The following is a 21,081-nucleotide window of genomic DNA, read 5'->3' on the forward strand; positions in this document are numbered from 1 at the left end:
GGATCTCCCAGCCCCCAGGGGAAGGAGTCCTGGGGGTGCCCCCCAAAGTCCGGGGGGGAGATGTACCACATCTGGGTAAGGGGATCCCAGTGCCCCTCAGTACGGCCCAGTAACCCCCTCAGTGACCAGCCAGTGTGTCCCAGTGACCTCCCACTGCCCCCCAGGATGGCCCAGTGATGTTCCAGTGAGCACCCAATAACCCCCAGTATGGCCCAGTAACCTGCCAGTGTCTCTCCCTCTGTCCTGATAATCCCCCAGTAACTCCCCAGCCCCTCCCAGGGGCCTTCCAGGATCCCTCAGTAACCCTCTAGTCCCTCCCAGTGCCTTCTGGTTCCCCCCAGTGTGTCCCAGTATCCTCCAGTAATCACCCAGTGCCCTGCAAAGCCCCCCAACTGTCCCCAACGTGTCTGCAGATGCCCTTGGCCTTTCTGTGAGCGTGTGGGGGGGCATTTTTGGGGTCAAAAGGGCCAGGGGGGGCTCCTGGGGTGAGATGGAGGGTTGGGGACATCAGGGATGGGGCTTGGGGCCAGTGGAATTGGGGGTGTCAAGAGGGGAATAATGGCAATGGGGAGGCCCTGGGGACATTGGAGACACCAGGGTTGTCTTGGAGTGTCAAGGGGGGATTTAGGAACACCAAGAGGGTCTTGGAGACACCGAGGAGGTCTCAGGACTCACCTGCTCTTGGTGCAGCCCCTCATCTCCCCCCAAGACCTCTTTCACCTCCCCATATGTCCCTTAACCTCCATTTTCCCTTTAGTCCCTGTCCCCCCACAGATCCTTTTGATGCCCCAATGCCCCGAAAACCTGTTTTAACTCCCCCAAATACACCCAAAGACCCCTAAACCTCCCCAAATCCCCATCCAAACCCCCAGATCCCTTCAAATCTCCCCCAGCCCCCCCCTCAAATCTCTTCCAACCCCCCTCCACGAGGGATCACCCGGCACCCTGGGACAGGAACACAGTGGGCTGTACTGGGGGCACTGGGCTGTACTGGAAGGGCACTGGGGGGGCTCAGGTGTCCCAGGACAACGTGCCCCAGCTCCAGGAGAGATCTGGGGAGCAGTGCAGAGGTACTGGTCTGTACTGGTTTGTGCTGGTCTGTCCTGGTCTGTCCTGATCTGTACCCCCCAATCCCCAAAGCCCCTCCTCAGCTCCCCCAGGACCCTCCCACACCCCAAAGCCCCCCAGACCCACCCAGGCCCCTGACTTGGTCCTGCTTCCCCTTGAGCATCTGCAGCTGCTGCAGAACCAGGCATTTCATCAGCAAATGTGCAGCTGACCCCAAGCTGGGGGTGTGTTGATGTGCTGGAAGGCAGGAGGGCTCTGCAGAGGGACCTGGCCCAGCTGGATCCATGGGCTGATTGCAAGGGGATGAGGTTCCAGCAGGCCAAGGGCCGGGTCCTGCCCTTTGGCCACAAGAAGCCCCGTAAGCCCCCCGGGCTGGGGCCAGAGTGTCTGGAGAGCAGGCAGGCAGAAAGGGAGCTGGGAGTGTGGATGGACAGGAAGCTGAAGAGGAGGCAGAGTGTGAGCAGTGTGATGTTAGAAAAGCAGGCTAAGTTGTGGACTGGTTGTAGAAGGAGGAGGAAGCCCAGAGGCCAGTGCAAGCAGGCAGCCCTGAGCTTGCACATGATGTCCCCTCCCTGCAGGTTCCTGTCCTTGAGCCCAGAGCTGTCCCTGAGGTGAGGCTGAGAAGTTGCACGGAGGTGAGCCCAGAGCTGTCCCTGAGGTGAGGCTGAGAATAAGTGCAAGGCAGAGGTGCTGCTGAGGAAGGAGAGCCCTGTGGTGGGGAAGAAGACAAAGCTGTGAGTGCCCATCCCCGAGCAAGTGCTGTGTCCATCCCCTGTGTGCCAGGTGAGCTGGGGCTTTGCTGCAGAGCTGCGGGCGCTGATTTGAGCGTCTCCAAGTGCTGAGATGGTGGGCACCCAGGAACACCACCTGTGCCTGGCCACGGAGCCTGCAAGGAGGAGCAGAGACAGCGGTGGCAGTGTGGGGGGCCAGGTTGTCCCTGTGCCTTCCCCTGCAGGCCCTGTCTGTCCCTGCTGGGCCCCTGTCCATCCCCATCAGGTCCCTGCCCGTCCCCCCCAGGCTGAGCTCCCCCCAGGAAGTGCTGTGGAGCTGAAGCTGCTGCCATCCCCCCCCTGCAGCCGCTGCCCCAGCCAAGGGAGCAGCAAAGGCAGGGCCAGGAGCAGAGGCAGCAGCAGGGGAGCCCTGGGGGGGCCGGGAAGCTCTTGTGTGGGTCAGGAAAGAGGCGCTGGGCACGAGGCCGGGGCTGTGCTGAGCAGGCCCAGCCCTCACATCCCCCCAGCCAACGCCGGCTGCCCGGGGAGCTTGGGAGGGACCCCCAGCCCGTGTGCCCCACACTGAGCTGGCAGAGAGAGAACCAAGGGACAGGGCCACGGGCAGGGCCACAGGTGAGGGACAGGCAGGGCCATTGCAGGGCCACGGTGAGGGCACAGCCTGTGGCAGCAGAGCTGCCCAGGGCCGGGGGCAGCCGGGGGTGTTGGTACCAGCCAGTGCTGGGGCCGAGCAGAGCACGAGGCCTCTTGCAGACCCCTGGAGCAGCCTCCCACGTGTCAACCCTATTCTCAGGGCACACACATTTCTTTGGGCCAAAGAACCTTAAAACAGTTGGCACTGACTACACTTTACCACCATCTGTTCTCCAGCTGCTCTGCTGGTTCAGAGCAGCACAGTAAGACAGTGGGGATCCCTGGTATCCTTGGAAAGGCAAGGTCCAGAAATGGGGAGGAGGGGGGGCAGAGAAGGGGAAGCCTGGACAGTGGGGACCCCTGGGATCCCCGGGACAACAAAGTGGGGAACCTGGAGAGGGGGAAGGTCTGGGAACGCCGCACCCTGAAGGTGAAAGTCAGAGCAGAAGGGACCCTTGGGACCCCCAATACTGCCAGCATCCCAAAGTGGGACCCCCAGCATCCCAGACAGGGCAGACCCTCTGAACCACAGAGGGCAGAGACCACAATGGGGGAAGTCTTGGGAGCACTTTTTTAGACAGAATTTTCATATTCTTGAGTATTTTTTTCCTGAATCTCAACTTTTTGCAGTCTGGGGGGGGGGCTTCATCTTGCTATTTCTGAGAGGTTGTTTGCCTGAATCCTGGTGGTTTGGGTTTTTCTGGGCTGAATCTTGGTGTTTTGGAGGTTTTTATGGTCACAGGATGCCCGGTGAGTTCTAGAGATGGACTTGGTCAGGAGGAACCCCCAAGCCAACGCGCTCAGCCCTTGTTTCCCCCCCATCAGGATTTGTCCTTCCCAAAGCTTGGGCGGATGGAGGAGGAGGCTGTGAGGAAGAGGAAGATGCCTTGGGCCCCCCAGGCAGGTGAGGAGGAAGTCAGTGTCCCTTTGGGCGGGTGTTGTGCTGGCTCTGTCAGCCGAGCATGGCCCCGGCTGCAGGACAACCCCGCTGGCGCCGCCGTCCTGCCGGGGCCGGAGTTGGGGGGATGTCCTTGGCCTTCCCTGTGGGCCGGAGGCAAATCCCCTCCCTGTCCTTGTTGCTTCCTGCCCCAGGCCCCGAGCTGAGGACGGAGAGCCCGGAGGACAAATCCCCCCGTGAGACCCTGGTGGGAGAGGCTGTTTTGAAGGGCTCCCCGGCGCAGGAAGGCAGCGGGGAGGAAAAGGGCCGGAGATCCCCCCGCAGGAGGGGCTCCAAAGCCATCCCAGGGTGCTCTGAGGAGGAAAGAGCCAGCCTGTGCCGGGAAGGCGGCCGGAGCTTGAGGGGGAGCTCTGAGCTGGTGGTCCCTGAGCAGCCTCCCATCAGGGAGAAACCCTTCAGGTGCTTGGAATGTGGGAAGAGCTTCAGAGACAGCTTCAACCTGATCCGACACCAGCACATCCACACTGGGGAACAGCCCTACATGTGTAGGGAATGTGGGAAGAGCTTCAGGAACAGCTCTGGCCTGCACGTGCACCGTCGCATCCACACTGGGGAACGGCCCTACAAGTGTGTTGAGTGTGGGGAAAGCTTCAGGACCAGCTCCAGCCTCCGCTCTCACCATCTCATCCACAGCGGGGAACGGCCCTACAAGTGCTTGGAATGTGGGAAGGGGTTTCAGACCAGCTCAGATCTCCTGAAGCACAAGCCGACACACACAGGGGAGTGGGCCTTCTACTGCACCGACTGTGGGCAGGGCTTCAACCGGAACTCCACCCTTGTCACCCACCAGCGCATCCACACTGGGGAACGACCCTACAAGTGTGGGGAGTGTGGGAAGAGGTTTACACGCAACTCACATCTCATCCAGCACCAGCAGACTCACACGGATGAGAGGCCCTTCCGCTGCACCGACTGCGGGAGGAGCTTCAACCAGAACTCCAACCTCATCAAGCACCGGCGCATCCACACTGGAGAGAGGCCCTACAAGTGTGGAGAGTGTGGGAAGAGCTTCACTAATAAGTCTGGCTTGACCCAACACCAAGGGACCCACCGGTAAAGGAAGCTCCAACTACGGGAAGAGCTTTGGCCGCTGCTTCCACCCCGAATGAAACCCCTGATGGTGAGGCAACCCCTGGAGTCCAGTGACTGTCAGTCCATCCCTTTCAACCAGAAAGGGCCAGTCCCCTTTCTCAGGGACAGGTTCTGCCAACAGAACCCTTCCTGGGGGGTGTGTGTGGAGATTCCTGCCTTGGCTGGGGACCCCCCAGGGTCACTGCTGGAGGTTGGGAGCAGAGATCTCCCCACGAGTGTTGGTCTGGGGGAGTTCCATCCATCTCTAATTAAGAATTATTGCTTTTGTGCCAGCTTGAGTAGAATTGCTTCAACAGTTGCTTTGGTGTAGAGCACTGTCCTATCTTATTCTGTACTCCTGTTAGTTTAAGAGTTTCTGTTGTGCAGTTAATAACTCTGATGAAGATCTTTTGTCTGATCATTTGTAACTCTAAATAAATTCCTTTTTATCAATAGATCCGATTTGCCATCATTAAAACCTGGGGGACAAAAGTGATTCAGTCACACTTCTGTAATTCCTCTAAACTGAAAGTGTTGGCATAATCAAGGCTGAGATTGAATCCAGCAGCCCCCAGCACCCCACAGGAAGTTGGGAGCTCAGGGGGGCCACCCTCCTTGGCCAACCCCCCTGTGCCCAAAGACCCCCATGGGACCATCAGACTCGTAAGACCACCCTCCCTTTTCTACCCTTCTCCCTGTTCCTCCCACTTTCCTTCTGTCCCCTTAATCCTCAGTTTCTTACCGACCAGTTTTGAGCTCCCAACCCCCACTGTTTGCCCCCTTTCCTGTAGGCACTGAAGGAGAAAATGAGGCTGCACACACAGAGTTCCATTCCGGGACTTGTCCACCAGCACTTTTCCGGCGTCCCCTTTTATTCCTTTCTCTTGTGAGCAGCACTTGGTGTTTGTCTTTTAGTCCACCAGAATTCCCAGCATGGCCTCAAAGCAGTGCCCTGATCCCACACATTCCCCTCCCCTCATGTGCTGGCTGTGTTCAGCCACCAGAGAAAAACACAGGCTGCCATGCAGAGCGTTCCAAGTGGTTTTCCACTTTGGCAAACAGCACTCTCTGGATGGAAAACACCAGCCAAGGCCAAAACACTCCTTTTGCATCCTGATTAACTGAATGCAGCTGCTGCTGCCTTAACTTGTTCCCACAGAAATTCTCAGGGTTCCTTTGCTTCCAGGAGGCCCCACATGTCACAATGGCCCCTGGATTCCATGAGCTTCCCCAGTCTCCAAAGGTTCCTTTAGGTCCACGAGGCCCTGCAGTCCCAAAATGCCCTTTGGATTCTTGGAGATTTCCCATTGTCCCAGGGTCCCTTGTGCTTCAGAAGGAGCTGCAGTGGGACAGTGGCCCCTTGGTTCCGTGAGCTCTGCAGTGTTCCAGGAATCCTTGGGTTCCAGGAGAGCCTGCAGTTTCACAAGGACCAGTGGAATCCAGGAGGTTCTGCAGGGTCCCAATGGCCCCTGGATTCTGGGAGGTTCAGAAATATCTCACAGCTGAGATAAATGGGATTGTTGAGGCTGGAGAAGAGAAGGCTTTGGGGTGATCTAATTGTGGCCTTGCAGTGCCTGAAGGGAGCCAACAAGAAAGATGGAGAGAGAGTATGGACAAGGGCCTGGAGTGACAGGACAAGGGGCAGTGGCTTCACACGGATAGAGGGAAGGGTTGGAGGAGATAGGAAGGAATTCTTGACTCTGAGGGTGCTGAGATGCTGTTTAAGGCCCCTCCCAACCCAAAGCATTCCATGATTGTGGGACTGGTGGGTGAGGTGGTGATTGGAGCCATCTGGGGCACAGGGACCCAAAATGAGGGAGTTTTCCATTGTGGGGGAAGGAAGGAGGGGGCAGCAGAACTGACCCCTTGGACACCTGGCAGGCAGGCTTTGGCTGGAAGCTGGTGATGGGGAGCTGAGTGAAGCTCCCACAATGCAGGAGGAAATGGTCAGTGACCTGCTCTGCCAGTGAGACCCCCCCAAGTGCCTGGGCCCACATGGGATGCAGCCAAGAGTCCTGAGGGAGCTGGAGAAGGAGCTGGCCAAGCCACTCTCACTCATTCCCCAGCAGTGCTGCACAACTGCACAAGTCCCAGCTGACTGGCAACAAGCAAATGGGATGCCCATGCACAGGAAGGGCCAAAAGGAGGATCTGGGTGTTATAGGTTTGAAATTCAGGAGAATTTTTTCTTCCCCTACTCCACTCCAAGAAAAACGGAGTGAGCTGAGGGGGGGGGGGAGGGGAGGGAGGTTCATTAGCTTTACAAAGGATGTAGCCAGCCGAACTACATTCCTTGCTAATGGGCCATCAGAGAGGCTGGGGGGTGGCTGGCTCTGTTCAGAGGGGAGAGATTCAGACTGCGGAGCTCACTCTCTGGGACAGAGACAGGGGTCTGTGTGCAGGCATTTGGAGAGAAGGCCTAGAAGCCTGTTTGTCTGGCTTCCCGTCCTGTTCAGCCCTGACTGCTGGCTTCAACTTGCCTGCGAGCTGTTTTTTGTCTCCAGCCCGGACCTGCTGTGCTTTCATCGGAGAGTCTCTGTGCTCGATGGGAGAAAAGGAGGAGTTTTTTGGGGTGCCATCAACTGAGAACCACAGTGGGTCTTTTTGGGGGGTGAACTGTTTTCCTTACCCCTTCCTTCCATTGGAGGAAGGGTCCCCCATCTTCTTTTCGGCTCCTCCTGCGACCCGAGACCACCCCCCAGACCCCCTCCCCGTGTGGTGACCGCCAGAGCCCAACAACGTCCCCTGCAGGCCACGATTAGGAATGTGCTAAAGGACAGAGATGTATTCATTCAGACCCTTTTTTTTTCCTTCTAAGATTACTGTCTAGTTTTTTGTGTTCTGTTACTGTTTTTGCCAACATGCATATATCTTTTAATAAAGGGTTATTTCTTCTGGTTTTTTCCACACTTTCTCGACTAAAGCCCCTTAATTTTGAATTTACAATTGCTGAGAGAGAAGAGTTTGGTCTATCTCATAACTCATCCTCTTTAGCAAACATTCCAGTCTCCTCAGACTGAGACACCCCAACCCTCCATCTCACCCTAGGAGCCCACCCTGGACCCTCTGACCACAAAAACAACCCCCCCACACCCTGCTCACAGAAAGGCCAAGGGCATCTAGGACACATTGGGGACAGTTGAGGGGATTTGGGGGGCACTGGATGATTACTGGAGGATACTGGGACACACTGGGGGGAACCAGGGGGCACTGAGAGTGACTGGAGGGTTACTGAGGGATGCTGAGAGGGAACTGGGAGGGACTGGGGAGGTACTGGGGGATTACCAGGACACATGGGGAGACACTGGGATATTACTGGGCCATACTGGGGGTTACTGGGTGCTCACTGCAGGATCACTGGGCCATACTGGGGGGCAGTGGGAGGTCACTGGGACACACTGGCTGGTCACTGAGGGGGTTACTGGGCCGTACTAAGGGTCACTGGGAGGTCACTGGGCTATACTGGGGGCACTGAGATCCCCTTACCCAGATGTGGTACATCTCCCCCCCTGGGTTTTGGAGGACATCCTTAGGACCCCTCCCCTGGGGGCTGGGGGATGCCTTGAACCCCACTGCTGGGCTTTAGGGGACCCCCTAAAATCCCCTCAAAACCCCTGAAATCCCCCCCTCGACCCATCGAAACCTCCTCAAGGACCCCTCATCCCTCCCCAGCACCCCCTAAACCCTCTCAGTGACCCACAAAACCCACCTGAGACTCCCCAAGCCCATTCAGGGACCCCCAATCCCCCCACGGGCCCTCCAAACCGTCTGGGACACCTTAAACCCCCTAGAGACCCCAAAACTGCTTCGAAGGTCCCCGCAAAGCCTCCCAGGAACCCCAAACCTCCCCAGAGACCCCCAAAGCCCACCTGGGACACCCCAAATCTTCTCAGAAAACAAAACCCCCATCAGAGCCCCCCAAAACCCTCCAGGGACCTTCAACCTCCCCCCTCGAGTCCCTTCAGGGACCCCTCAAAATGTCCCCGGGAACCCCCGAACTCCCCGTGCTAAACCCTCCTGAGCCCTCCAGCCTTTCCATCCACACCCGCGCTCCCCGCAGCCCCCGAGGGGATCCCCAGACCCCGCTCTCGCCGCCCCCCCCGCCAACTCACCCAGCGAAGTGCAGCGGCCGCAGGCGAGTCCTCCTCACTCCCGACCACGAGGACAAAATGGCGCTCGCTCCGCGCGCCCTCCGCCTTTACAGACCCGCCCCGCAGCCAATCAGCGCGCGGCCACGGCCCCTGCCCGCCCTTCGCCACGCCCCCACCTGCGCGGTGCATTGTGGGAGTTGTATTCCCTGCGGTGGGGGAGGACCGGACTTGTTGGGGTTTAGTTTTTCTGTCTTCTTTTATTTTCTCTTTTTTATTTCTTTATTTTATTTCTTTTTTCTTTCTTCTTTTCTTTTTCTTCTTTTTTTTTCTTTCTCGTTCTTTTTTTCTTTGTTCTTTTTTTTCCAATTTTTTTCCTGTTTTTTCTTTCTTGTTTTCTCTTTTTTCTTCTTTTTTTCATTTTCTTTGTTTTTATTTTTATTTTTATTTTTTTTCCTTTTTCCTTGTTTTTTATACATTTTTTTCTGTCAGTTGTACTTTCAATCAGTTGTACTTTCAAGGAAAATGTAAACACATATCAAAACAATCTCTAGGTACATATCGTACAAGAACAGATAATCTGCCATTGTTCCAGGTTTGTGAGGATTCCCAAGATCACAAACACTGAGACACCAAGGGTGGAAGCCAAGCAACTTTATCCTGTCCCTTGCCACAGCCTTCAATCCACACCCAGCCCTGGATTTCTGCAAAGCCGCTGGGCAGGAGCAGGAGATGGAGCTGGTGCTCGGCGGGAGGGGCAGCAACAACAAACCCGTGTCTTTGGCACCGGGGAAGGAATTTAGTGCTTGAGGGGTTACATTCCACAGGCTCCTCAGGGGATCAGCTTATGCTTGGACAGTGAGAACAGCAAGAACATTCCTAATAAAAATGCCAGAGGGAAGGGAGCGGAGGGGGAGCAGGGGCAGGAAAAGGAAGCAGAGCGATGGAAGATGGGCTGGGGCGGTCGGGGCTGGGGGAAGGCAGGCTGGACAATGCCTTGTTTGGTCCAGCAGCTGGACCAGCTCCAGGGCAGATGTTGGGGGAGCCTCTGCCACAGGGACATGGACAAACAGACGCTACAAAAGCTCTCAGAGGGGTTGGGGGCTCTGGGCGGGGCTGCGCTCTCGCCTCAAGCCAGGATATCCCAGGGCAGTGGAACAGCAATTCCTGTCAGCTCCCAGCAAAGATTATTGGGGTTTGCACTGGGGAAATATTGATGCTCCAGCTTCTTCTCTTTTTAGAACTTTGAGCTTGCAGTCGGGTAGAAGGGCTGGGGGGGAGTGGGAAGAGACCCATTTTGAGGGACATATCTCATCCCTCAGTTAGATGGAGCTAAACCCCTGATCTTGCTTAGAAATAGCTGCTGATGCTCAGTTGTCTTCTTTCCCTTCTGCTTTAGTGGGATATTACCTTTCCCTGCAGTATTGGTGATAGAATGGTATGTCAGCTGGAATGGTTTGGTTCTTACAGAAAGCATAAATGCATTATAAGGAAAATATTTTTACATAAGTGAGGCCTCCAAAAAAAACCCCAAACCCCCAAAGGTAATATAAGTGCATAATAAAGTGAACTTTGGAGTTCTCTTTTTAATTCCTGTCACTAAAGGCTTTGCAGAAGAGACCAAACCCCACCCCACTAAAAACCTAGTTTCAGGTCATTGCAGAGAGGAATGAGGTCCCCCCTGAGCCTCCCCTTCTCCACACTCAACAAGCCCAGTTCCCTCAGCCATCCCTCAGCAGACATGTTTTCCAGAGCCTTCCCCAGCTCCGTTCCCTTCTCTGGACACGCTCCAGCCCCTCAAGGGCCTTTTTGCACTGAGGGGCCAGAACTGGACACAGCACTCCAGGTGGGGCCTCCCCAGTGCCCAGCACACAGGGGCAATCAGTTCTCTGCTCCTGCTGGCCACACTCTTCTCCACAAAGGCCACGATGCCCTTGGCCTTCTTGCCCCCCTGGGCACACTCTGCCTCATATCCAGCTGCTGTCAAGCAGCACCCCCAAGTCCCTTCCTGCTGAGCAGCTCTCCAGCCCCTCTGCCCCCAGTCTGGAGCATTCCAGGGGGTTGTTGGGAGCCAAGTGCAGGCCCTGACACTTGGCCTTATTGACCCAGCCCATCCAGATCCCTCTGCAGAGCCTTCCTGCCCTCCAGCACATCCGCACTCACACCCAGATCAGTCAGTCTCCCAAACAGGACAAAGTCTTACCACCAGCAGTCCAGGGTGTCAGTTTTGCTGCCCCCTCCTTCCTCCACCCAGAATGGAAAACTCCATCATTTTGGGGTCTCTGTGCCCATCGGCTCTGACCACCACATCCCCCACCAGTCACAGGATCATGGAATGGTTTGGATTGGAAGGGATCTTAAAGAGCATCTCAGTCCAACCCCCGCCATGGGCAGGGACACCTTCCACTAGACTCAGAGCTCAGAGCCCCATCCAGCCTGGCCATGAACATTCCAGGGATGGGGCAGCCAGAACTTCTCTGAGCAACCTGTGCCAGGATCTCACTACCATCACAGTCCAGAAATTCTTCCTAATCCCATCTAACCCTGCCCTTTCTCAGTGTGAAGCCATTCCCCTTGTCCTGTCACTCCAGGCCCTTGTCCAAAGTCTCTCTCCATCTTTCTTGTTGGCTCCCTTCAGGCACTGGAAGGCCACAATTAGGTCACCCCAAAGCCTTCTTTTCTCCAGCCTGAACAATCCTAATTCTCTCAGCCTTTCCTCACAGCAGAGCTGCTCCATCCCTCTGATCCCTTTCGTGGTCCCCTCTGGACTCTCTCCAACAGGTCCATGTCCTTCCTGTGCTGGAGCCCAGAGCTGGGTCAGCTCTGCAGGGGTGACAACATTACAGCCCTGTGTGTTCCAGCAAGGACACTGTGGAACCTCCTGGAGTAAAGGGGCCATTGTGACACTGTAGGGCCTTCTGGAGCCAAAGGAACCCTGGGATACTGCGGAACCTCATGGAACCAAGGGTTCATTGTGCCATGAAGGGCCTCATGGAACCAAGGGAGCCCTGAGACATTTCAGGACCTCATAGAATCAAGAGACCATTGTGACACTGAGGAACCTCGTGCATTCAAAAGCTACTGTGACACTGCAGGGCCTCATGGAACCAAAGGATTCCTGGGACACTGTGGAATCTCATGGAACCAAGGGGCCACTGTGATATGTGGGGCCTCCTAGAACCAAAGGGCTCCTGAGACATTTTGCAAAGCCATGGAATCAAGGGTCCATTATCACACTGCAGAGCCTTACGAAGCCAAATGGACCCTGCGACTCTGTGGAACCTCATGAAATCTAGTGGCCATTCCCACACTGTAAAACCTCATGGATACTCTCAGGTTTCCATTATTAAGAGACACCTCTGCCCAAATTCAGCTGCAAAGGAGACCATGTGCCAAAGTCAGCAGTCCAGCTTTGATTTAACAGTAAATAGGAGGGAGAGAGAGAGAAAGAAATAGAAAGAGAGAGAAGAAGGAAGTGGTGGGAAGCCAGTGAGAGAGAGACAGAGATGAAGTAAATGTATCACACCATGGAGATCCCTGAGGCTCCCACCGGTCCTTCTTCACCCTGCTCTGCTCGGTGGAGGGTCCCCAAGTTGTGCTTCTGGGCTATCACTTTTATACAGCCCAAGCCCCGGGTATTCAGGGGGGTAGATGCTGTTTCCACAGATTGGGCTGGCACATCTACAAGGACTTGCTTCCTTTCCCACACCTTGCCATGGTGGGAGTTTTGCCCAGTGTGCTTCCAGTCTGCAGGTGGGAATCTTTGTCTGGATGGGTTCCCCAGACCTGCCTTACCAACCCTGGCTTCCTGTTGGGGCTGTCTGCTCTTTCCCCCAGTCTGCACAGTGCAATTCTGTCCTGGGGGCTACTTCCAAAGCTTCACCTCCATTTAGGCCTTGGAATTAAAGGTCTTCCTGTTTGCCACCAGTGCTTGTGTGTTGTGGTGCCTTATGGGATTTTCCTGCTTTGACAGTGTTTTGAGACAGTTCATTGTGCCCTTCAAGTCCTTCCATGTGCACACACACACACACACCACTCTCACCAGTGTTTGGCCCTCCAAATAACACCAGACCTGAGGATTTGTAGCTCCCAATCCAGTGGTTGGCACTTGGACCTTCCTCCATATCCAGAGCTCAAAACTCCCTTGTCCCAGAAAGTTTAAAGAGATTGTGCCTCATTCTGCCAAGACAACCCTTGGAAAAAAGTGTCCCTCTGTGTTTCCTGGGATAAGAGCACTCTACTGTCATCTTCCAAAACCTTGGAGAGGTCCCAGAGATCTCCCAGGAAGGAATTTGGGGCCTCAAGCACATGACCCGTATATAGAGGCTGAGGACTCAGGGGTCAGTGGTGCAAAGATTGAGGACAGTAGAGGAGTAGCCTGAGAGGTCTGGAAGGGGGGTGTCAGAGCTGGTGGAGCTTTTCTTCCTGTCAGAAAACAGCCTAAGAAAGAACTAGTGCCACCAAGGGCAGCTGGGGTGGCCTAGACTGGTGACAAGAAGTAAGAAATTCCCCTCCAAGGTCAGTGTTGTGGTGCACTATGTCACAAAGAAGGAGTCTGGATGAGCCCAAGGCTTTGTGTGTGCAGGAAGAGCCAGGGAGGATGCAGAGATGTCAGTGCAGGAAGGTGCCAGCCAGGTGGGGCAGCCGGGGGGATGACGACAGCCTGCAGGGAAAGGGGCAGGGCATGGACACCGTAGGACAGCCTGGGCTGGAGAGGAGACAGGGATGGGGAGAAGCTGAAAGGCCCTGACAGAGCCACCTTCTGCAGGCCTTTGGCCATGGCTGCTGTCTGTGCCCCTGATGCCAGGAGGAGGGGAGTGGCCCTTGCAGCCCTGGGGCCTCAGGGCCTCCTTGTCCCTGCTCAGCAGCCTGGCAGGTGCCACCCCATGGTCCTGCCCTTGGCATTGCACATCCCACATCCCAGTGCCCCAGGAAGAGCCCTGAGGAATGAGGCAGGGACAGGATCTGCCTTTCCAGGGGCTGGGGGTCAGGGCTTGGCCCTTTGGATTAAGAAAACAAGTCAAGGTTTATTCAGCATCAGTCACCTTTCCCTTGCTTGTCCATCCTTGTCATCACTGTCTGCAGTTTTCTGCTCTAACTGGAACCTGGGGACACTTTCTCAGTTGTGCCCCTCAGTGAGACTCATTAGCACTACAAGAAACTTTAGTGTTTCCATCTCACTTTGACTTCTTGAAAAGTTGTTTGAACTTCCTCTCAGGGACTGAGTCTCATGTAAACAACATCAACATCCCCTGAGGGTCATGAAATGCCTGGGGCTGTTGCTGTGCTGCTGAGCTGGGCTGGGCTCCTGGCACACAGGGAGCTCCTGGCAAGCAAGAAGAGCTTCAAAGAGTCAGCTCTGCTGGTGAGCAGCTCCTCTGCACAGCCCAGCAGGGCTGAGGGCACTGCCTGCATCACCCAGGGCACAGGAGAGAAGGCAGAGAGATGAGAAGCAGCCTGGGCTGGGAGGTCACTGAGTTTTCACTATGGGAGAAACCTTCTTAGGATTTGAAGGAAGAATTCTCTGGCTGTAGGAAAGTTCAACTTGCCTTCTTGGAGGCACCTCCTAAAGCTGGCACATCCCACAGCTTCCAGGATCTTTCAGCAGGACTCTCCCAGTTGCTGCAGTGCAGGGGAAGTGGCCATATGGCAGAGCAGGGCAGGAGCTGCAGGCAGCAAGGGCAGAGAGGAGAAGGGAGCAGGAGGTTCAAGAGATCCTGGGGTGGGAGGACAGGGCAGAGCTGCTCAGGGCAGGAACCTTGCCAGCCCTTTGCCACGGTCAGGCTGTGGCTGCAGAGCAGTGCAGGTGAGTTCCTGCAAGTGCCTCTGCCAGCTGCCAAATGCCCCCAGTGCCAGGAGCTGTCAGGATGGCTCTGCTGGATTTGCTGGGGTGCAGCAGGAGAAGCTGCTGCAGAGCAGGACTTGCTGCTGCCCCCTCAGAGGCCCAGGGCCAGAAGGTTCCCTGTGCCAGGGCTGGCTGTGGGGTGGGAAGGTGGGGGTGCAGCCAGGGGTGCCCAGGGCTGTGGTGCAGAGCAGGGTCCTGCCCCCAGGGCTCTGTGTGCTGGGGCAGGGACTCTGCTGCCTGCCAGGGTCAGCTCTCAGCCCGGCCAAGGAGCTGCCACGGCCCTGCAGGGAGAAGGGGTGGGTGGAAAGAGTGACCCCCCATGGCAGGGCAGGGCTGGGCAGGGCCCTTCAGCTGCAGGCTCAGGGCTCCTCACAGCTTCAGCTCCACCTCCTGCCATTTCCAGGGGCCCTTCTCAGGATGCACATCCCCCCAGAACACCTCCCCCTTCCCAGCCACCGCAGGCTGTCTGGGATCTGCTCTGCAGCCCCTGCCCAGGCAGAGCTGCCCCTGGGCACTGGGCTGGGGATGGCTCTGGCAGCACTGGCAGGGAGCTGAGCTGGGCACAGGCAGGGGCTGCTGGCAGGAACAGCTCCTCACCCAGAGACAGGCAGGCAGGGAGAGGCAGCTGCTGCCACAAGGGCTGGGCAGGGGGATGGGGGCCCCTCCCTGCTGTCCCTGTGGCACAGACCCCTTCCCTGAGCAGCTCCTGCCTGGGCTCCTTTCCCAGCCTAAGCAGAGCCTGTGCCCTCAGGCCCACGGGGGCTGGGCTGTGCATTGCCCTGCAGCAGCCAGAGCCCAGGCAAGGACAAGGCCCTGATTTCCAGCTGTCTCTCTGTGTCCCTCCTCCCTTGGCAGCAGCCTTGTGGCATTTCCCTGCCATCCCCTGCTGCCTGGGCTCTCCTTGTTCTCACCAGTGGCTTTTCTAAGCCAGTGTGGGGTTTGGAGGTGGCAGATTCCTGTCCAGACCCAAACCCTTTGGGTGCTGCTGTGGGGATGTGTCTGTGGGAGCCAAGTGCCCAAGTGCCCTCCAGGCACCTTCAGGGTCTTCAGCTGTTTGCCTGGGTGTCCTGCAGGGCTGCAGGTGCCCTCCAGAAGGGCACAGCTCTGCCATAGTATCTCTGTGCTGCACAGGATCCCCATGGAGAAAACTCCTCAGTGCTAAATCCATGGAAATGCTCTGGGCAACCGTACTTGGGAGCTGCAATGATCCCTGTGTGTGGCAGTCTGGGAGGAGAAAGATGAGATCCTAATCAGGCATCCTGAGGAAAGGCAAGGATTCTGTCAATGTGCTCTTTGAACCAGGATTCCTCTGCTCCTAGAAGTGCCTTGTTACTTTTTTTAAGGGACTTCTAAGGGTGATCCCCCTTTAGCTCTAAGCTGCCAGCCAGGGACAGCTGTGAACAGGAAAGAAGGCCAGCTCTTGTCTCTGCACCAAGAGACCACCCCTTTGCCTCTCAGGACTCACAAGATTTCCCTTGGAGCACATTAGAAATGTCAGAGATTTCAACCATCCAAACTCACTCCTGGCAAGAGGAACTAGAACAAAATCAAGTCCCCCAAATCCCCTCTCTGTGTTCTGCCCTTGGGCAAACTGTGACCAGCAGTTCTGGAAACACTTTGATACATCACAAGTGCATTTAATTGGAGGTCACCCTGTGCTCCAAGTTGCCTCTCACTGCACAGCAAGAAGGATTCCTCCGGAGCCCATTCCAGGGTCCCAGCTCTCAGTGCCCCCTTCAGCCAGCAAAGCCCAGAGCTCGGGGAGAGGGATGCAGAGAGATCTTCCTGAAAAGAGGCCCTGAATGTTGAATTCCTGAGACATGCAAGATGTTTTGCTGATTGAGTCTGGCCTAATTTAGTTCTGCCTTTTTTCTCCTCAACAGCAAACAAAAACCTGAGGCAGCAAATGTCCAACAGCAGCTCCATTTCCCAGTTCCTCCTCCTGGCATTCTCAGACAGGCGGGAGCTGCAACTCCTGCACTTCTGGCTCTTCCTGGCCATCTCCCTGGCTGCCCTCCTGGCCAACGGCCTCATCCTCAGCGCCGTAGCCTGTGACCACCACCTGCACACCCCCATGGGCTTCTTCCTGCTCAACCTCTCCCTCACAGACCTGGGCTGCATCTGCACCACTGTCCCCAAAGCCATGCACAATTCCCTCTGGAACACCACAACCATCTCCTACACAGGATGTGCTGCACAGGTGTTTTTCTTTCTATTTTTCATTTCATCAGAGTTTTATCTTCTCACCATCATGTGCTACGACCGCTACGTTGCCATCTGCAAACCCCTGCACTACGGGACCCTCCTGGGCAGCAGAGCTTGTGCCCACATGGCAGCAGCTGCCTGGGCCGCTGGGTTTCTCACTGCTCTGCTGCACACAGCCAATATATTTTCCCTGCCCCTGTGCCAGGGCAATGCCCTGGGCCAGTTCTTCTGTGAAATCCCACACATCCTCAAGCTCTCCTGCTCACACTCAGGCTACCACAGGGAAATTGGACTTATGTTTTTTGCTATCTCTTTAGGACTTGGCTGTTTCATTTTCATTGTTTTCTCCTATGTGCAGATCTTCAGGGCTGTGCTGAGGATCCCCTCTCAGCAGGGACGGCACAAAGCCTTTTCCACGTGCCTCCCTCACCTGGCCGTGGTCTCCCTGTTTGTCAGCACTGCCACATTTGCCCACCTGAAGCCCCCCTCCATCTCCTCCCCATCCCTGGACCTGATGGTGTCAGTTCTGTACTCGGTGGTGCCTCCAGCACTGAACCCCCTCATCTACAGCCTCAGGAACCAGGAGCTCAAGGATGCCATAAGGAAAATGATGACTGGATGTTTTTTTTAAGAAGCAATAAACTGCCTCTTTTCTTCTGCAGAACACTCATTGCATAACACATTTTGGGCCCAGCCTGGCTTCTAAAGCTTTTCGTAGTGTTTTCGTTGGGGGGCTTCCCATTTTTTTTCCTCTGTTCATGTCATTAACACTGAAATTTTATTCTTCATCCCATATATAATTCACTCTCTACCAATTTTTTTTAATCCACAAAATGTACTAATCAGGAATCATGCTCTGTGTGCATTTAAACAAAATAAAAGTTTGTGCAGCAAGGTATTTGTCAAACATCCTCCCTGTGTTAGTTTGTACATGAGGAATCACAATCTCTGAGTGTAAGAAAGGACACAAATGCTTTTTACCAGATTCTTCCTCCAAGACCTCCCCTGAAGCTGGAGGGCATTTCCATGTTTGCAGATGTGGAAGGGAAAAGAGTCCCCACACTACCAGGGAGCACCAGCACTGGATCTGTTCAGAGCTGCTCTCTTTGCACTCCCACCCTCTCCTTTCCTGTCCGTGCCCAAGGCCTGAGTGCTCTGGCAGCTCAGTCACTGTCCTGCTGTGGGTCAGGCCTGTGAGCACAGGCAGGGACAGGCCCTGGGCACTGCTGGGACAGGGCTGGGCTCCACAACAGCAGTTCCAGCAGCAAAGGGGTTCCCCTCCAGGCACTTCCTGAGGGCTGAGGTCTTTTCCCAACACTGGTATGGAGAAGAAGTCCCTGGATTCCTTTTGCTCCATGAGGTTCCCCGGTGTCACAATGGCCTCTCGATTCCATGAAATTCCACTGTGGCCCAGGGTTTCTTTGTTTCCAAGAGGCCCTGCAGTGCCACAATGGCCTCCTGATTCCATGGGTTTCTGCAGTGTCACAGTGGCCCCTTTATTTCAGGAGGTTGCCCATTGTCCCAGGGTTCCTTTGGCTCCATGGGGCCCTGGAGTGTCCCAGTGGCCTCTTGATTCCATGGCTTTCCCCAGGGTCACAATGGCCCCGTAATTCCATGAGGTTCTGCAGTTCCACAGTGGCTCCTTGATTCCAGGAGGTTGCACAGCATCATCACACAGCTGAGCTCATCCTGATGAAAGTTCTGAGGAGGTTAGGAGGAACTGGGACAAAAGGGAGGAGATAATTGAGGAAGGAAAGAGGGGCTTGGCCAAGAGAGAGGAAAGATTTTGATGAGATAAAAACCAGGTTCAGGGAATGCTGAGGGTGCTGAAACACTGATTGTGCAAACACGCCTGATGGACATTTATGCACTTTGTAACCTGAAGCCCCAACACTACCCAAAAGTGCTGCCCCTCCCATGGAAAGGAATCCACAGCCCTAATTCCAAGCCAGAAAAAGCCCAAACCCAGAACTCCAGACTTATTTGTCCTCTAATGCCCACCCCAATCCCAAATCTGTATTACCAGCATGAAAAACCAAGTTTTTATCCTAACCCAGCGCAAAAAGCTCTTCCCCTAATCATGACCCAGACACTGCCAGCAGAACAACAAACCTCCCAAAGTTCTGCCTAATCCCCACCCTGAGCTCTAAACCCCAAGCCCTGACCATTCAGCACCCCCACAGCCCTTGGGAGCAGAGCAAGGACCTGCAGGGCCCAGAGCAGGCCCAGGGGGTTGGCAGAGGAATGGGAGGTGACCTGGATCTGCTCAGCCCGTGGCACACAAGGAGCAGAGGGGTCAGAATGCTGGCAGGAGGCAGCTGTGCCTCAGGATGCCAAGGGGGCCCAGGGCTGGCAAGGGGCTGCCAGGTCACCTCTGTCCCAGCCCTGCCAGGCAGCAGCAGCCTTGGGCACCAAGAGTCAGGGGAGCCGTCTGTGCACACCCTGAGAGCTGCCCCAGCTGAGAGTCACTCTAAGGGGCCCTGAGGAGCTCTGGGGTCTGGCAACACAAACCTCCTGGAGTTTTAGAAAGCAAAGGGGCCAATCCTGCCCTGGTGGCAGAATGACCCCGAGATGAGGGCAGGGCCCTGAGGAGCTCTGGAGTGACACCCAGGAGAAGGGCCTGGGCTCTGGAAGGGATGTCCTGTGGCACAGGGGCTCAGGATCCAAGTTAATAAGGCCAAGTGCACAAGGCAACAGCCAGAGCTGGTGCAGAGCCATCAGGGAGGGTCTAGAAATGCTGCTGGGAGGGGGGTGGGAAAGCAGGAGGGGTGTGTGCAGCCTGCAAGGCCAGAGCAGCACCATGGCCAGGGCAGGACAGCCTGCAGGAGAGATGGCCAAGGGCTCTGGCAGGGCTGCAAGGCCCAAAGGCACCCAGGCCTTTGTCCCCTTGCCTCTGGCAGCTGCCTCTGCCACTCAGGCCACCACAAACCACTTTCCTGGCAGGTTCTGCACTTGGTTTCTGCCTCGCCCCTCCCTCAGCAGCCTGGCAGGGGTTGCCCAGTTTTGGGCCTTTGTTGTTCCTCCCCCTCCCATCCCAGTGCCCCCCAAACAGCCCTGAGCCAGCCGGGAGGGACAGGATCTGCTGGGCCAGGGCCTGGGGCTCAGGCCTTGGCCTTTGTGCTCCACAAAACCAAGGCAGGCTTTGCTCAGCATTGCAGGGGCCTGCCCAGAGCCTTTGTCTGCCTGCACTCCTGGCCTCCAAGGAGCTGCTCCAAGGAGTCCCTGGGGAGGCTTTGGCAGTGCCTGCCCTCAGTGGGGCCCAGCAATGCTTCAAGGCACTTGGAGTTTGGCTTCTGACTTCTCGAGCAGCTGCTTCAATCTTCGCTCAGTACCTCAGGATCATGGGCTGGGCTGCAAACACACTGTGGGACTCATTAAAATGCAGAAATCCCTCAGGATCTCTTTGTCTTCCTTTAATTGTCTTCAAGGCAATTTCAAAACAAGTCTTCAAAGTTTTTACTTTGTTTTTTTAATTCAAGGATGGATATTTTTTAGTTCTGAGAAGAGATGATAGAGGTGTTCTCCAAGTGATCTTGATGCTGAATGTCTCCTCAGAAGATCCACACTGACCCTGGATGATCAACCTTGCTCCTCACCCCCCAACCTCACCAGTTCTGACATGGCCCATCTTGGACTGACAGCTGATGCAACTCCAAACACACTGTGGGACCCATTAAAACACTGAAAAACAAATTATTTCCCTTCCTTTAATTGTCCTCAAGTCTTCAAGAGTTCTACAGCTAATTAGAGTTGTTTTGTAGTTTAGCTAAGGAGGATGACTTTAAATTGAAAGTCATGAAAAATATATATTTTTTGATGAAAGGGAATGATTTACACAGATCCTTTGGATGCAAGAGGGTCAGGGCACAAACGAATTGGATCCAAAGATAAGGGGACAAAAGACATTACTAACACTTAATCATTGACCAATTGAACAGTTATCAGGTGATTCAATAGCATGTGCTACAATTTTAACAGTGACTGAATTATAGATTCACAAGAACAACATTCCCACCACAGTCAATTCACACCCACACCCAGGCAGAGATGTGTGGACACATCAAGAGCTGGGTGTGGAAAGGTCCCTCTCCCAAATTCTCCTTGTTGTCAGGGAAACACTCCCACCAATCCCTTTGTGTTTCCCAACAGACAAGGGTCCCAGCTGGAGGAGTGTTTGTTGAGGGGGATCAGAATTGTCCTGGGCATCAGTGCCGGTCTTTGGAGTGTTGCAAACTGGAGGGTTCCCGAGCTGGGAGAGGCTGCCAGAGGTGTCCCACTGAGAGGGAGGTGCTGGGGAGCTGCCAGGGCCTCCCTCAGCCCCGCTGGTTGTGGGCTCCTAAGGTGACTGGCTTTAGTTATCTGCTGAATTTCCATCCTGGTGTCAGGAATGACTGGAGAATCATAGAATCATAGAATAGATTGGGTTGGAAAAGACCTCCAAGATCATCAAGTCCAACCCCTGATCCAACTCCAATTACTATATCAT

The 21,081-nt window shown here is 55.3% G+C and overlaps 3 protein-coding genes across 3 annotated transcripts in view; 2 read left to right on the top strand and 1 right to left on the bottom strand.

The window, feature by feature from the left end:
- The window catches only part of LOC135405257 (zinc finger protein ZFP2-like), a 225,478-nt gene that overhangs the window by 115,547 nt on the left and 88,850 nt on the right, over positions 1-21,081 (bottom strand). The gene's annotated exons all lie outside the window — the stretch shown is intronic.
- LOC135405365 (zinc finger protein 239-like) lies at positions 3,330-4,754 on the top strand. The gene has a single exon (XM_064640052.1). The coding sequence runs from the start codon at positions 3,392-3,394 to the stop codon at positions 4,442-4,444; it is 1,053 nt and encodes a 350-aa protein (XP_064496122.1). The 5' UTR covers positions 3,330-3,391; the 3' UTR covers positions 4,445-4,754.
- Positions 16,297-17,226, top strand: LOC135406409 (olfactory receptor 14J1-like). The gene has a single exon (XM_064640804.1). It carries the CDS (start codon positions 16,297-16,299, stop codon positions 17,224-17,226), a length of 930 nt encoding a protein of 309 aa, XP_064496874.1.

The sequence above is a fragment of the Pseudopipra pipra genome, chromosome W, assembly GCF_036250125.1.
Source record: "Pseudopipra pipra isolate bDixPip1 chromosome W, bDixPip1.hap1, whole genome shotgun sequence".
Taxonomy (NCBI): Eukaryota; Metazoa; Chordata; class Aves; order Passeriformes; family Pipridae; genus Pseudopipra; species Pseudopipra pipra.

Coding starts and splice junctions, on each gene's coding strand:
- LOC135405365 (XM_064640052.1), top strand. CDS start 3,392: ATGGCCCCGGCTGCAGGACAACCCCGCTGGCGCCGCCGTCCTGCCGGG.
- LOC135406409 (XM_064640804.1), top strand. CDS start 16,297: ATGTCCAACAGCAGCTCCATTTCCCAGTTCCTCCTCCTGGCATTCTCA.